Source organism: Coenobita brevimanus, chromosome 14, assembly GCF_032717465.1.
Source record: "Coenobita brevimanus isolate Jiangsu-jjx chromosome 14, ASM3271746v2, whole genome shotgun sequence".
Lineage (NCBI taxonomy): Eukaryota > Metazoa > Arthropoda > Malacostraca > Decapoda > Coenobitidae > Coenobita > Coenobita brevimanus.
The window spans coordinates 13,809,200-13,827,576 of record NC_136967.1 but is presented as its reverse complement, the minus strand read 5'-3'; the positions used below and the strand labels follow the sequence as shown (position 1 = coordinate 13,827,576).

The 18,377-nt window shown below is 40.5% G+C and overlaps 1 protein-coding gene across 1 annotated transcript; it reads right to left on the bottom strand.

The window, feature by feature from the left end:
* Window positions 1-11,693: 11,693 nt before the first annotated feature.
* LOC145389891 (Y-box-binding protein 2-like) lies at window positions 11,694-12,161 on the bottom strand. Its single transcript, XM_080265015.1, has one exon. It carries the CDS (start codon window positions 12,159-12,161, stop codon window positions 11,694-11,696), a length of 468 nt encoding a protein of 155 aa, XP_080121141.1.
* Window positions 12,162-18,377: the final 6,216 nt, after the last annotated feature.

The window sequence follows — 18,377 nt, the reverse complement described above, 5'->3', positions numbered from 1 at the left end:
TCCCATGTTGTTCATGGTTGCATAATTACTGGCTAATTTCCATGGGATACTTTTTTAAAGTTTAGTTTATATTGCACAGATATTATTGAAAATGATATTATATAGTCCCATATTTTGTTATTTTATATATATATATATATATATATATATATATATATATATATATATATATATATATATATATATATATATACACTATATACAGTATTAACTATATACACTGACTTGTTGTTCACTTGTACCTATCGTGGGTAATATGTGTGTCAGCACTGTGTGGAAATCATTGTCTTCACGATTGTGTTGAAGATGTTCACTCTTGCTAACGTCATTTGTGTTGGCCATTTCTTTTTTTTCTAGTTTACCTTGTAACTTAATTTATATGTTTCCACTAGGTAGCTTTAATTAATAAATGTTTAATACAGGTCTTTTAATCGCTCACTGAGTAACGGTGATGGTATATTTTCTTTAACACTTTGTAGATATAATAATGTATAGCTGTATGTATGAAACACGTATTTTATGTAGGTATAAATGGTAACACTCGTTGGTAGTAAATAAATGTTATAATAAATGAATGAATATATACAGTGTAGAATATTTATTGTTGATGCAAGTATTTAATGATTGAATTATGAAGATAATTGAAATAGGTATATGTATTTAAGCTGTAACTATACAGCACGTTTTATATGTTTGTGCAGAAGCTTATTGTCTATCACTGTGTATTGTATAAATGAAGTAACTATGTAACTCACTAATTTTTACCGTGGTGGGAATAGTGTTAATGATGGTGCAGGTGGTGAGTTGACTGACGTGGCGTCTTTTCAGCAAGCACGCATGATGACGTCGACTTCCCACACTGGTAGCTGTGGTGAGTGAATGAGTAGCGATGAGTAACTTGAGTGAAGACGAGTGAGTAAGAGGAGTTGTGAATATGGACTTGGTATTTGCTTCGTCGTCTTGACCTCTTGACTCCTGCGTCAGCAGTGGAAGTTGGGTGGATGTAGCAGAGAGAGGAGGGTGAGGTCTGGTGATTATGAGTCGTGTCTCACTCTTCGTTTGTTTGTCCCGTTTTTCTTTGTCGATGTCTTCTCGGTCCTTTTCTCTTGTGATTTACTCGTTGTGGGATGAAGACTGCCGCTACTTGTAGGTGCGTGTAGAAGATTATACAGACGACTCGTAGAGTTGTTTCTTGTAGTTGATTGTAGATGGTTGTAGTTCGCTGGTTCGTCGTAGAAGTTGCAAGATTGTTTGTATCAATATATTGTTAAACTACTTGCAAGGCGTCCTGTGACCTCTTCACCTCTGCATCAGCATGATGATCGGGGAGATGGAGGGGGCTGGTTGGAGAGAATATTGTCAGGAGCTGGTCGAGTTGTTGGTTGTGAGAGGTATTTTTTTGTTTTCAATCTTGATATTTTGTAGGAATTCACTGTTGATTCGTAGACGAGGTTCGTATACGTTCGCTGCTACCAAATGTCATAAAAGACTTTGTATTTACTTTGTGGTTACTTGTAGTTGAGTTATATATATATTAGACTTGTGGGCGAGCGGTTGTTATATTTGAGTAGCTTTGTAAGTAGATAATCTTCTTTCCCATTTGTCATGTAGTGACAGGAGAGGTAAAGAATAGTATGGGACTACTTTTATTTGTCTTGGAAATATTAACAAAGTCTCTCACACAGAGCGGAGTATAAAGTAGAGTCCCGCTAGCTATCTCTCTGTCTCGCTCTCTCTGTCTCTCTCTCAAGTTGCTAAGCCCTTCTCCCTGCGACCTGTCTGTTCTATGGCTAACTTCTTTCTGCCCTCTCTTTCCTAAATTCTGGTGAAACAGGAGACGTATCACGTGTGTTCCTTGTGAGTGGAAAGTTCTAGAAGCCTGTGTGTGAGTATGTGTGTATGTGTGTGTATGGTCACTAAGGCTTTGTTCACCGGTGGATTGCTGACAACTAACTGCATCATCTCCTTACTGGCCACTTCGTAATCTGTCGTCAGCTTTCCTCAGTGTAATTTGCAAGATCATTTCTCATTCCTAGGCTCGCATAGAGCTGTCTATCTATCTATTTATCTATCTATCTATTATGATTTGTAATTACAATATGGAGTCTTAACACCACGACCTGTCGGTTCTATGGCTAGCCCCTTTCTGATCTCTAATTCCTACATTCTCGTTTAGCAGGGCATGTGTCACGTGGGCTACACTGTCGTGGAAGCTTCTAGAACCCTGTATGTCTGTGTGTATGTAGTGCTTCCGGTCCCCAATGGCATACTGTTGATTAAGTATTTGCTGAACTCATTTCCGTTTGGTCGATTCTCGCTGACACACTTCCTATCTCACACCTTGGCTGGTGCTTCGATCTATTTATCTATCTATCTATCTATCTGTCTATAAGTTGTATTGTTATAATAGTCGCCACCTTAAATGTACACACTTTGATACATACATACATGATATCCATCTATATATATATATATATATATATATATATATATATATATATATATATATACATCATCATCATCCGTTTAGGTCCACTGCAGGACCGGCCTATCCCTACCGAAGCAGGGACGATACAGCAAATGTATCTCTACTCAGTGGCTTAGGCTGTCTGTAGAGACGGTATGTAGTGTGACAAGTGCTTGTGAGTGTGATTGTAGTGTTGTACTTTCTTTGGATGTGTGTGCAGTCTGTGAACCAAGCCGATTGGGTGCAAGCATACTAGTATGTGACACTGGTTCAACCACAGTACCCCTTGTGTTCGCCAAAGTAGCACGTAGCTTGGTGAACGTTTCCCAAAGTTTTTACAGCTCTGGCGTGAGGCGAACCAGCGCTCACCAGCGTGCGAAAAGCACATTCTACCACTGTACTACAGAGGCTCCAAAAATATATATATATATAAATATATATATATATATATATATATATATATATATATATATATATATATATATATTGTTACGGAACAGAGAAAGATAATGTACACTTTAAGTGAGAATACGAAGAGTCACTACTGTCCCGTAAAGTTCCAGGTTCAAAACAAAAGAGTTAGGTAAAATTACAAGTTAAAGTTTAATGCTTAAATTAACAACAAAACATTCAGGACTCATAAGGATAATGTAATGGCAAATAAACAGGTTAAATATATGGTTAACTGCAATAGCCTCTATTAACACGAAATTAACAAGAGTAAATTTTATCTAAGTCAGCCCTGATAAAATGAGATACCAGATAATACTCAGTGAATGCCAGATAAATAATTACAGATACAAACTATTATCAAAAATGACTGACATAAAGAACCCCACACGAATTACAAAAACTTCACTAGGCCTACAAATTAAACTTATGCTATACAGTACAAGAAAAAATGCAACAACAGTTATACTCGAATTACACACAGCTGCTAGATGGTTGGAGACTTCTTGAGCACTCACAATAATAATATCTGTACAGGGGAGGACAGAGATGTGAACAAAATGAGGAGCAGATCTAAGTGGCAATGATGCAGAGACTGAGCTCATTATATAGGGGCCAGGAGAGCTTGATACAACTTGTAATGAGGACGCGCAAATGAAGCCATGGGGACAAAGAGATGACAATCCCGCAAAGTATAACAGAGATGTCGACTTACTCTACTATAACGGTAGAAGGGGGGGACTGAGGCAGAACACGCTCGTGATCAAACATGCAGCAACTGTGCGTTAAAATTACACAAAGGATGATGAAATCATAGGCTATGTAACACCTCCCCACAAAGAAAAAAGAAATTTACAAAGGAAATTTCTTATTACTCTAAAACAATCTGTATATGGCACTACAGACCATGCAAAAGTCTTTCCTAATAGTACAAAACATGAGATCTCCCTAGCACGCTCAGTCATAGGTACTTGCCAGTATCCCTTTAACAAATCAAACTTACTTATGTACCTAGCCTTTCCGATCTTGTCTATGCAATCTTCCACACGAGGGAGAGGGTAAGTGTCTGTTTTGGTTATCTGATTAACACGTCTGTAGTCGATGCAAAGCCTCTGTGACCCACCTGGCTTAGGGACTAGAGTGACAGGAGAACTCCACTCGCTCTGACAGGGCTCAATCATCTTGTGGTCCAACAGGTAGCCAAGCTCCTTCTGGATGAGAGGAACTTTCACTGGGTTCACACGGTAAGGAGGCAATTTAATTGGCTTTGCGTCTCCAACATCGACATCATGCATCAACACAGTGGTTCTTCCTGGAGTGGCACGGAACACTTGCGGGTACTCCTGCAGTAATGCCGAAAACTCTTGCCTTTCCTTGGGTGGTAGATGAGAAAGCTTAGTCTGGAGATCATTCATGATATCAGGATTCTTCCCCAAACTATCACTCAGGCTCATACTGCATGGGAGAGCTTCACTTGCAGACTCGGGTGGAACAGCTACAGTGCAGACTGGATTATTTTCATCCCGCTTGTGATATAACTTTAGCATGTTGATGTGACATAGTTGCTTGCTCTTTCTACGATCTGGTGTGGCGATGACATAGCTGACATCACTGAGTTTCTTCTCCACGAAATAAGGGCCACTAAACTTGGCTTGAAGAGGTTGCCCATGAACTGGTAGCAGAATCAAAACCTGATCTCCTGGCTGAAAGTGGCGTAACCTGGACTTCTTATCATACCAAGTCTTCATCTTCTCCTGAGCAGCTCCTAAATTCTCTCGCCAGCTGTAAAGCAGTGGACAGCCGTTCTTTGAAATTCATCACATACTCCAGCAGGTTGACGTCATCTTCCTCCGACAGCCAGCATTCCTTGAGTAGCTTAAGGGGTCCTCTTACTTCATGGCCAAACAGTAGTTCAAAAGGTGAGAAGCCCAGTGATTCATTTGGAGATTCTCTTGCAGCAAACACAACGAATGGAAGACCTTTATCCCAGTCTTTCTGATGTTCCAAACAGTATTTCTTGAGCATCGATTTGAGTGTTTGATGGTATCTCTCCAACGCTCCTTGGGTCTGGGGATGGTAAGCTGAAGACGTGATCTGGGAGATGCCCAACTCTTTCAGAGACTGTTTGAAAACGTTTGACATGAAATTACTTCCCCGGTCTGACTGTACCTCCTTGGGCAGACCAAACTTTGTGAAGAACCCTAGCATTTCCTTAACCACGTTCTTTGCTGAGATGTTTCTAAGTGGAATGGCTTCAGGATAACGAGTAGCCATATCAATCAGGGTCAACACATAAGAAAATCCTGAAGAAGTCTTAGGAAGAGGGCCCACAATATCCACCAACACACGGGTGAAAGGCGCCTCAAAAGGAGGAATGGGAACTAGAGGTGCAACCTTTTCGGTCTGATTACACTTCCCCACAACTTGACAGGTGTGACAAGACTTACAATACCAGGAAACATCCCTGAAGATACCTGGCCAGTAGAAGTGTTTCAAAATGCGTGCCACAGTCTTCCTCACTCCAAGGTGTCCTGCCAAACTGGAATCATGAGCCACTCTAATGATATCCTGCCTACAAACACGAGGGATGACAACTTGATGTACAACCTCCCATTCACAGTCGGCTGATGCTGTTGGGGTCTCCACTTCCTCATAAGTACTCCTGACTTTACATAATAACAAGTAGAAGCACCAGCTGACTCTTCCTCACTGCAAGCAGAGTTAGCTAGACCTTTCAACTCAGGGTCAGCAACCTGCAACTCAACCAACTCTTGACGAGACAAATTATCAACACTACGGGGTACTGCCTCATCTGGTGAGTGGTCCAAATTAGCAAGAAAAGTGTCAGCTAGGATAACATCATCATCATCCTCTAAATCACCAGTAACTTTAGACTTAGCCCTAGTGACAGCACATGCAGGGAACACATCAGGGACATCACAATCCTGGGACACAGCCGCTGGCTCACTAGACAACTGAGGAGCTGGACACACTTGACTTCCACCAATATCATTTCCAAGTAAGAAAGTTACACCTGACATTGGGAGTGTCTCAACCAACCCAACCATAACGGAACCATTAACAAAACCAGACTCTAAATTCACTCTGCACAGAGGGACAGAGAAGTAATTATTCCCTACACCTTGTAAGATTACAGTTTCATCAGAGGAATTAAAATTAGAGCCTAGAACACTGGTCAGCATAAGGGATTGGCAAGCACCTGTATCACGATATATTTGAACTGATTTCCTGTCATTACTGTCCAGAGGACTGACAAAACCATCAGACAGGAAATTAGCACATGAACTCTTGAGAGTGTCACCCACGTTACTGCTCAAAAGAGGAGCTCCATCATGAGAATTTAAGTTACCCCTCAAAGCAGGTTCAGTTAACTCAGTTAAAGAATTCTGGGAACTCTCAAGAGTGGACACTAGACCAATTGACTGAATATTTAAAGACTCCTTTTTGTTCACATCACGCTGTCTCCTGAAACATCTCTCCGTAGTATGACCAAGCTTACTACAATAAGTACATTTACTTTTCTGAAATCTAGAGGTGAAGCTGGTATTTACTTCCTGAGAAACATCATCCTTATTCTCTTTCCTGTTACCTGTACTCTGAGTAGAGGCAACGTACTTACTCTCAGCTTTCCCTTTTTCTCTAGAATATCTCTTGTGAGTGAGAACATACTCATCAGCTAAAACTGCAGCATCAGACAAATTATCTATTCTTTTCTCATCAAGATATAGGCTTACATCTTTATAAATACACCTTTTGAAGTCCTCCAGCAAAATCATCTGCTTAAATTTGTCAAAATCAGAATCCACATTCTTAGAATTTAACCACTGCTCCAACAAATCTTCTTTGATTGTTGCATACTCAACATGGGATTGCTTATCTTGCTTGAAAGTTGTCCTAAATTTTACTCTATAGGCTTCAGGAACAAGCTCATAGGCCTTAAGAATCAAGCTCTTAACTACATCATAATTATCACATTGATCCTGAGGCAAAGATGCATAAGTTACTTGAGCTTTACCGGTGAGAACAGTTTGAAGGAGTACTGGCCAATACTCCTTAGGCCAATTAAAACCTGTAGCTACCCTCTCAAACAACTGAAAATACTTTGTTAAGTCAGATTCATTAAAAGGAGGGACAAGTTTAACATTTTTAGCCACATCAAAATCATCAGAGCTAGATGATCCAGTTCCACCTTGTTTCATGCGATACTCATGGTCTGCCTGAATCCTAGCAAGTTCAACTTGTGCGTGAAACTCAGCCTCCTTAACATCAGCCTCCTTAGCACGTGCTTGAAATTCAGCTTCCTTCACACGAGCCTCCTGCAGGGCTAGCTGTAACTTAGCTAATTCAATCTGCGTTTGCTCATTTGGAGGAGTTACATTAAACAAGCTTTTATTAATCATGCCAACAATTTGATCTTTAGAATGATGAGAGTGAACTGCAATTCCCAATTGTTGAGCAACAAGCTTAAGTTCATTCTTTGTTCTGTTTTCTATATCACACACTGTTTGCACATTTGACAAAAAATCTTTGGCTTCATCAAGTGTAGAAATAGTAGCCATCATGAATATATCACAGTCACAAAATATCAAACAATATCCTTATGATAATATCCTGAATATCCTGATATGAGGTCGCCAAATTTATGTTACGGAACAGAGAAAGATAATGTACACTTTAAGTGAGAATACGAAGAGTCACTACTGTCCCGTAAAGTTCCAGGTTCAAAACAAAAGAGTTAGGTAAAATTACAAGTTAAAGTTTAATGCTTAAATTAACAACAAAACATTCAGGACTCATAAGGATAATGTAATGGCAAATAAACAGGTTAAATATATGGTTAACTGCAATAGCCTCTATTAACACGAAATTAGCAAGAGTAAATTTTATCTAAGTCATCCCTGATAAAATGAGATACCAGATAATACTCAGTGAATGCCAGATAAATAATTACAGATACAAACTATTATCAAAAATGACTGACATAAGAACCCCATACGAATTACAAAAACTTCACTAGGCCTACAAATTAAACTTATGCTATACAGTACAAGAAAAAATGCAACAACAGTTATACTCAAATTACACACAGCTGCTAGATGGTTGGAGACTTCTTGAGCACTCACAATAATAATATCTGTACAGGGGAGGACAGAGATGTGAACAAAATGAGGAGCAGATCTAAGTGGCAATGATGCAGAGACTGAGCTCATTATATAGGGGCCAGGAGAGCTTGATACAACTTGTAATGAGGACGCGCAAATGAAGCCATGGGGACAAAGAGATGACAATCCCGCAAAGTATAACAGAGATGTCGACTTACTCTACTATAATGGTAGAAGGGGGGGACTGAGGCAGAACACGCTCGTGATCAAACATGCAGCAACTGTGCGTTAAAATTACACAAAGGATGATGAAATCATAGGCTATGTAACAATATATATATATATATATATATATATATATATATTTATTTATATATATTTATTTAGTTAGATAGATAGATAGATTGATAGATGGATAAACAGATAGAGAGAGAGAGAGAGAGAGAGAGAGAGAGAGAGAGAGAGAGAGAGAGAGAGAGAGAGAGAATGAAGAAAGGAAGAAAAAAACGGAAAAAAACAATAAGTCCATGTGCCTAAAGGCATTCTCCATTCAAAAAATAATAATTTATAACAACTGGATTTAAATTGAAGTGGATTAAATGTTTGTGGAAAACAACTCCCAGGAAATGAATTCCTGAGAGTAGTAGGTCTGGGGATAAATGAATTTTGATAAGCAGAGGTTCTCCACTGCGGGGGACAGAGTGTGAGTTCATGGGAGCTGCCAACTGCCCGAATATTTCTGGAGAAAATGTGAAGGGGAGGCACAACTGAAGCCAGTTCGTCAGAGCAGTTACGGTAAAAATATCGATAAAACAATGCTAAAGAAACAACATCTCTACGTACTGATAATGGAGGAAGGGTCTGCGTAACGGCAGGATTATTGATTAATCCAATGGCTTTATTTTGAATTTTGTCCAACTGCCTCAGTGCAACCGCTCAACCTCCACTCCACACTGGTGAACAGTATTCGATCTGAGAACACACATGACTTTTGTATATTGTGGTCATATATATATATATATATATATATATATATATATATATATATATATATATATATATATATATATATATATATATATATATATATATATATATATATATATATATATATATATATATATATATATATATATATTTACCCGTCCCCGGCCTGGAGGGGCTTGGCGATGGGTATTGTTTTCACTCGGTTTGTCTGTTTACTTGTTTGTCCGTCTTTTAACAAAATTTTGCAAAAACTACTGGTGCGATTTTGACTAACATTTCATGGATGATGGGCTATGACCTGATCACTTGATTAAATTTTGGGCAAAATTGGGCCAAGGCTGCAGGCCCAAAAAATGTTTTAAAATGTAAAAAAAAAAAAAAAAAGTTTTTTTTCCCCGTAACTCCTTTCAATTTCGTCATATAGTTGTTACAATACATATTTCTTGTGCGTACAGTACTGCGACCCTCCGTCTCTGTTGAAAACATTCTCGCACAGCATCATGTAAACTCCCATCCTTATTCATCATATTATTTAGGTACTTGATGGTGCTTACTTCCTCCATCTCCTGACCATTCAGCCTCGTTGCACACTTCGTGACCTCAGTCATCTTGAGAAAAAAAGAACAAGTTTTAACTTTACTATTTGCTGGATTCGGTTTCAGATTTTGGTTCTGAAACATACACCTTAAAACTCATTTACAAAGCCCTGCAATTTTCACTTATCTTCACATAACAGAACAGTATCATCAGCAAACAACAGAACAGTACCACTGTTATTCACACCTTACTCTCTCCTTAGTAGCATTTGTTAACTGCCTTGCCTTGAATTTTGAGTAAAAAATATCTATATACAGTACGTTGTATATTAAACAGTGTGACATTATATGTCCTCCTTCAATCCAACATACAAATAAGAGAACTCATATTCACCACGCACTACCGATAAGCACCTTCATACACATAACAGAATTTAGTGATTTCCAGTTATCCCATAATTCTCAGTATACTCCACATTCCATATATGTTTACTGTGTCATGTACTTTCGCGAGATCCATGAATGCAGTATAGTTTCTTTTTCTTTCCCTGGAATGCTTCATGAAGAGGACTACTTCCCTTCATAAAATCTCCTTGATCCTTTGCTACCATTTCCATCGTTCTCATTCAAACGCCATTGACACGTATACTACGCTACATTTAATGAATATTTCTCACTACGCTAAAAAGAAAATATTCCCGTTGATTGCTTCACACAACTACTTTTACCTTATACAAGGGAGGCTTACTTCCAGTTCTCAGGCACTCTTCCATCCTTCCAGGCCAGTCTGCACATTTTCCATATTCATTTAAGCACTCTCTCTTCTCTATATTTCAGCATAAAATTTTCAAAGGGATGTACAGTCATTGACAATCTTTTCTCCTGTCCAAAGGGACAAACAGAAATCAATATACCCTATAATCCCTGCATTTCGTCGCAGACCATTATTATGCGCAACGGATGGGAAACTCATATAAACTTAATGTTAAGATAACGGGAAGACACTAGTATTAAAGCATTTTTTTAAGCAAATGCATATTAGCAGCTCTTTATCACACAATACTGGAAAAATAGATAAAACTTTCGATGTTAGCAATGGTGATGATGAGTTTATGTTTGAGAGAGGCAAAGATGTGTTGTCTTAGATGAAAGGAGTGTGATGATAGTCATTTAGACTGTTCCCCACAAGAATCGAGAAAAGTTGAGTCACGACTTGATAGGAATCCCTATTCAAGTGCTCACAAATCTGTATATACTCGTAATTCTACAGAATCTCATCGCACCGCAGAGTCGAGCTGATTCGAAACACTTCTAGTCGAGTCTTGACAAAAGTAGCAGGATCCTGTTGCTTGTCAGTCATAGAGAGGCGGTTGTTCTAAGTGCACCACCACATAACTTGAATTCCCCGATCTTGTTCTTTTTTTTATTGAGGGGAGAGGGCTTAATAGCCTTCACCCACATTAGGCCAGCCTCGTCCTTAAAATTTGACCATGTCACTCCCGTATCGCAATTACCGCGGATCTAGGGGGTCTTGCGGGGAGGGAGCATATGGTATAATGCTCGTAGATCAGTTAGACGGTATCTCCTCCCCTCTGACGATCAGCACAGGTCGTATGTCCTTACCCTGGTCGGTAGCCTGGAGCAGATCATGGAGGGTGGAATAGGTCGTTGCTCCGAACTGGTACGACCGGGTGTGGGTGCCGAGGGCTAGGAGGTGTCTGTAGGAGGCTACATCTAGCCGATCCATGAGGTCGATGATGGGAGGGTGAGATGGGATGCCCTCCACTGCCTGAGGAGGGAAGAGCTCACTGACTTCCTGCTTGGCCGAGGAGCCGGTCGATGCAAGGAGGCAGTGTCAGTAGAGTCCCGCCCCTCTTCAGACACTGATGGCGTATGGTGGACTTCCGCCGTGGTCTTTTGGTGGTCGGTTCCAGAGCCAGGTTGGTGATCTGGGAGGCATTCCGTCTGTTGAGGGGGACCTCCAGCTTGAACCTCTTCTGCGGTGTCTGGTGGGGAGCAGCAAGTCGTGGTTGGCGAGCCCAACGCTCCCCTTGGCGAGGGACCGAGTATACATCGCGGGCGAAGCACTCGGGGATGATAAGGCAAGGAAGCCCGTTCTACTCAAAGATCTTATGGAGAACTCGCAAAGCCTCTCTTATCACCCGAACAAAAAGCCTTCGCCATCGTGATGCATATCTCCAAGACAAGGTTCAGCTGTCCAGGACTCCCAGGATCCCTGGCCTGACGTCCCCGGGCCATGAGACGTCGCCATGCATGGGCAGAACCCTGCACGGCCACACCTCCCAGCCCAGTGATATCCCTGGCCTCAGGACGCTTAGGGGTCCCAAATGGGCTAAACTTCACCGGCTCTCCATCAGCTAGGAAGTGTTGGAAGTGCCGTGGGTTTGGCTTAACAATCGCCTGGTGGTGCACAAAAACATCAACGCCAGTATCTTGGAGTTTGATGAATCCGTACCCCGCCCGTACGTTAAACCAAACCACCGTCCCCCGAATCTTCTGGGCTGCAGGAGAGTGTGGCTGGCTGGTTGCCCCCCTCAACGGGTCGCTGGCAGTGGAAGCAGTACGTTCGCCTTCCATGGCTTTCGGATCTCCTCCCCCTCTCTGGAGTAAAACTCTCTCGTTCATAAATGACCAGATTCTATAGTCCTAGTGATCGCAAGCACCTAGATCGTGCCGTAATTTCATCACTACAGAGAATAGTCACTAAGATCTTCAAGGTCTCGTCTGTTAGTCTTAAATCCTTTTATTAGTTTCCTCCTCCTCATACTCCTACACCTCCTAATATAGAACATAAAGAATGTGACTGCAAGAGAAAAATGTCTTTGTTACTTGGTCTGGTGGGCTAACGATAATCCTGGTACTTCAGCATCAGTATGAAGGGGATTAATTCATTGCTACCTTAGTCACATATCAAATTACTCCACTCGACTTAACACCCTTTGTGTGCTTGCAGCCATAGTATCCAAAAGGCATGTCTCTGGTTGTGTCTGGAAATGTTTGAGATAGTAGCCGGTGGACTTTTTTTTTTCTTTTAGTGTGTATGTGTGTGTGTGTGTGTGTTTTAATCGTTGCTGTCACTTCACTTTCTGTGCCTTGGCCTTGATCGCTGTTGTAATATTGCTCCTCTTGCTCTTGGCTTTGATTCTTGACAGTGCTAGATACGCGGATTTGGTTTTCCCATCTTACAATTGTCCATGATACTTATGTAAGATAATGATAAACCAGTGATATATACTTCAGTCCCAGTCCATTTGCGCCAGAATCTACATGCCTAAACAAAACCAGGCAGCCATGGCCCAACCTCCCTCTTTACTCTCACACACCCCTCGCTGGTGCACTCTTCCCCCTCCTCCACTTGCGCCCCGGAGAAAAAGAGGGCCCTGGTCGTGAGGCTGAATGCATTTTCCCATAAACTGTGAAGGGACCTGCCCACAGAATCACCACTGTAAGTATGCCTCGGGAGCACCACAGGAAAATAATACACGCTTTATCTTCATGCTTTACGACTTGTTTTTCATGGTAGCTTACTTCGTTACAGAGGAATTCTATCACACTTTCATTAATCGAGAATATTTCTATCTAAATATACACACTGGCCAGACAAGAACAATACTAACAGGATACAATTCAACTTAAATAATAGTAGGTAGATACGCGTCTTTCATTCGTAAATCGAGAATTTTATCTTTGGCTATGGTAACCTGTTAATCTTTAGCTTTACTATTAGTGACAAATTGTTTTAGCTTTAGTGGTAGTTGGTTATATTTCATCTTTAACAATAGTACGTGGATATTTTTCAGAGTAATGAATGGCGACTGGATACACAAAAGTTTACATGGACTTAGGATATATATCAGCCAAATAGTGGACTGTTCTAGCTATAATTCCTGCAGTACGATGACGTTGATTTTTTTCTTTTTGTTTTTCGATAATTTTGCAGAGAATAGGAGACAAGTTGACAGAGGCTACATGAAGCCTCTTCGGTTCAAAGAACTTCCCCAAGGTAAAAAAAAAAAAAAAAAAAAAAAAACCGCCCTGAATGAAGTAATAGCATTCAGAGTGCAACCCCTCACCCCACAGCTACTCAAAGATCCAAACACTTGACCCAGCCCTGGACATTAACCTTGACATAGCCTAATAGCAGTGACCTTTTGACCGACTGTTCTCAAAAGTGGGTCACTTCATCCTTACCCAACCCTCAACCCCTCCATCAGGATTGGTTCTGGTAAGACATAAACAATTTTTTCTTGTTGTGTTTTCAGTTTTAAGAGAATCATCAGTATACCCCAGCGAAAGCCAGATTTTATTCAGCTACAGCGAGTCACAGGAACCTGAAAGACTTGAAGAGGAATAGGAAATAGAACAATTTAACAGTAAATGTAATAATAAGAAAAAGAAGTTTCAATGAAAAATAATAATAATCTGCCAGCAGAATTTAGCGAAATGCCTCTGCTTTGTGCCAGAGTAAAGTGTAATACATGGAATGATAAAAAATGGGTGTGTAACTCTTAGTGAAAGCAAACACTCAGTCTCGTCAAGTGCAGGTACTGGTGTGGTTGTCTCCTTTTTTGTTAATTAAACATCTAAAAAGAATAGCAGGTACTTATCATGCAACAGTTACAAGTAGCCCACGATTTATATTTATTATCTAGTACGTTATGAGAATGATGCCATCGTATCTGGAGATATTTTTATCATCCAAGAGTAGAATTTCTTTCGGACGTTATATTAATCAATTTGTACAATAGTTTGTCGGATACACAAATTCAAAATACCAACAAGGTTGCCTTGCATTTATATGAGTTTCCATGTTAAAAGGATTTAATAAAAATAATAACTGTCACCCCATCTCAAATTGGAAGTCGTTAATTCAAAGGGTAAGATCAACGCATGACTACACAAACTGTACCCTAGATGGAAATAAAGACTGTAACTATACTCTGTCCACACTAACTTCCTCTAGAATTGCACCCTAGAAAGAAATAAAGACTGTAACTATACTATGTTCACAATAACACTGCCTGGAATTGCTTTCCCCTCACCTTTAGCGCTGAGCTGCAAGAAAAGGTAAAGAGTAAAATATGGATACGTTATCCATGGAATATGCAGCCGCAGTATAGTCTAAGTCTGCCCTTGAGCTACGGGTTCTAAGCTGTACAAGGACTAAAATCCCCCCCAGATCAAGATGGACGGTCTGTGGGGATGGTGAACCTGTTTTCCATTACTTCATCATGATTATAATTCCGTAACGGATAAGTAAAAAACGTTGAGAAAAGATTAATTCCTTCAGTATGATGACGTCTTTCATCATTTCGTTCGTGCAGTCTTCATGCTGTTTTGTTCCTTTAAGCTGAGTCCCATTGTACTAAATTGGAAAAATAAGACTGTTTCAGACCTCTCCAGTTCAGAGTATGTCTCCCCAGTTAAATAAAATCAACTAAAAATCAATCTATCTATCTATATACGTAGGCTGCTTACCCCAAGGAAAGAGAGGTAGCCGAGACAAGACGACACACTCCCAATTTACTAATCCACTCAAACACATTCATTCGCATCTTAGCCCCAAAGGGGAGAAGGGACAGATCCTCACAGCATCACACAGCACGAGGGCGAACTGCGCAGTGTAATCAGTGACATCCGCAGCAGGGCCCGACGGCAGAGCTGGTTTACCCCTACCAAATCATAATAGACTAAAAGTACCAGGACTAAAATGATCAATTCGTCCTCAAACTGAATGGGTTATGGGCGTCTGTCTGCCAATGATAAAAAATCCTTGATATCATCGGTAAAGTTGTGTTAGTCAGGTGTGTAATGCTTTCCCTGTGTAATCAGTGCTTGCCAGGTGCACAAGTGGGCCCTCGGTGTCTCCCGTCACTGGAAATTAATGGCCTCTGCAGCATCCCCTCCCTGCCTGATCTCCTAATAATGGGGGTAATATTTTGCATGACTCGACCGTACCAACCATCATTACACATTATTTCCATTGGGAGATCTCAATTCAGTGTTCTTAAAAACACACACACACACACACACACACACACACACACACACACACACACACACACACACACACACACGCACACGCACACGCACACGCACGCACACACACGCACACACACACACACACACACACACACACACACACACACACACACACACACACACACACACACACACACACACACACACACACACACACACACACACGAGTGGAAGCATTCAACCGGACATGCTTTCCTCCCCTTACCCTCTTGCTCCCCCAATAAGCATTATCCTTTATAAACAATGTTATTAAATTTCCATGCAGGCACAGAATGGTGGCGAGGAACTTTTGTGACACTGTGTGTTTTTTACAAAGCTTAGCTTTTTTTTTTTTATTATTCTTTTTAACCTCACCAGCCAGTGGACTTAACTTATACTCAATTCTTGCTACTACCAGACAATTTATACTCAGCATCAGGAAGGCCCCTTCCTCTGAAGAGGTTAATAAAGTCCGTACTAGCCCCTCCCCCCCTCCCAGTTCGAAAGTTCTTCCAAGATGAATACTTCCGTCTCCCGGTATTAGGAGTAAACTAAAAAACACGTCACTGGAGTGAAATGCTGAATCAAATGTCTCTGATGTATCGTCCTCTTACTTCACTGACCACAGTGGTATGTGCTGGCGACCATCATCCACTCAGCTGAGGTACGGCTACCTACTCATACCTTATATGGCTCTGCACTGAGTGACAAGCCTAATGATTCTCTAGCACAGAAAACTATTTTCAGCGTTGTGTTGTGACCATATAACTAAATATTAGGATCAAGCGGAACCTACTATGGTGTCCCTGTTAACTGGGTAGAAAGACACAAACGCGTCGTCCATCTAGCAACCAAAACTCATCACCCTTCCCGGCGCCTTGCTATGGCAAGACGTTGTCCACCAGGGAACATCAATCACTGCACTAGATGGCCCTGCACGAGAGATTGCTTGCCTGCTGTTGACGGGTCTGCCTAGCTAGTCAGACCACGAGTTTACAACTACTAATATTATAGTACTACTACTACGACTACTACTGCTACTACTACTACTACCACTACTACTACTACTACTAGTACTACTACTACTACTGCTACTACTACTACTACTTCATTGATGCTTCGTTTTTTATAAGGAACATCTGCTTGTCCCACCTACAGCTTACTTACCATTCAATTGCCTTCCAGAATCTTTTTGATATATTGTGATGGGATTTATGGCATATGTCTCTTTATTCTGCTCCAAGATACACAGTCTTTCCTAAGCTGAAAAAAAAAATGGTGCTGATGGCAAGAAAGAAATATAAAGGACACAAGCCGGTAGGCGATGATGGCCAGCTCTAAGCTAGGCAAGCTTTGTCAGCGACTGGAAGTGAGTTTCGACACTAAAAGTCATTTCTATATGGAGGTACTCAAGTGCAACATTTCACCCAAAAATCAAAGCCAGGACTTAATAATCTTCGGAGCCTTAGCATTCCGCGCGAGGAAGGTCTCAATTTTAACACGTTTTAGATTTTCTGCATTTGATGATGACCTTTGACCACTAACCTGTCGGGTATAGGTCATGCATATACGAGGCACACCTGGCTGTAATACTCCTTAACGTCTATAAGCAAGCAAAGTTTCATTTGTTTCCACCCACCCACTGTGGAGTTATGGAAATTGATATTAGCAGAATTCACCACCAGAGATACACTTGCTATAAATAGGTGGCGCTGCCACCAACTTGAAGTGAGTTTCGACACTGACTGACATATTTGTACGGAGGTACTCCAGTGCAACATTCCATCGAAGAATTATGTTCATGGCTTAATAATCTTCAGAGCCATAGCATTTCGTAGGAGCATCGGCTAATCGTAATTTTAGCTATTTCCATCGTTTTTTTCCCATTTGATGACCTTTGACCCTTGACCTTGCCAATGTAGTACATAGGTGTACGGCAGAAAGTTGTAGTTCTAGTCAATGTATATAAGCATGCAAAGCTTCATTCCATCCCATCCAGCAGCTGGGGAACAAGGGGAGCATTTTTGAAAACCAGTATTGGTTGCTAGAGATGCAGAGGCCAATCTTTGCAGGGTTGCCACACGAAAACTAGATAGGACAGAAGGGATAGATGGATAGTACACTTCCTATAAGTGTATGACATCAAGATTACGCCTAAAGAAATCAGAGCTTTCTACGATCACTAATGATGCTTGTACAACTCAAAACGTGAAAAATGCGAAAAAACGGGTTTTCGGCCGTTGCCAGGCAACGAGTAGTTGCCTAGCAACCAAAACCTGGTGGACACAACGAGGTCAAACACTGATCATTGTGTCCATGTTTGGTTGGAATCGGTTAATTCTGAAGGGTAAAAGTGCCTGCCATAATAAAACAAGACAAGAAAGAAAGAAAAAATACAAGAAAGAATGAAAGAAAACCCAACTAATAATAAGGGGAGCATGGAGCTGGTCAATTATATTGATTGTACTAACAGAGTTAATACATAGATGTTTTCTCTAAATCCAATATGCCCCGGAGTAATGAAACTTGATGAAAATACATATAAACAATGCAATAGTTTATGGAATACACACACACACACACACACACACACAGATAGAGAGATAGATACATACATAGACAGATAGGCATATATATATATATATATATATATATATATATATATATATATATATATATATATATATATATATATATATATATATATTAAATAACAGAACGGAGAAAGGAAAAACAAATGAATAAAAAAATAATCCATATACTAGAATATTG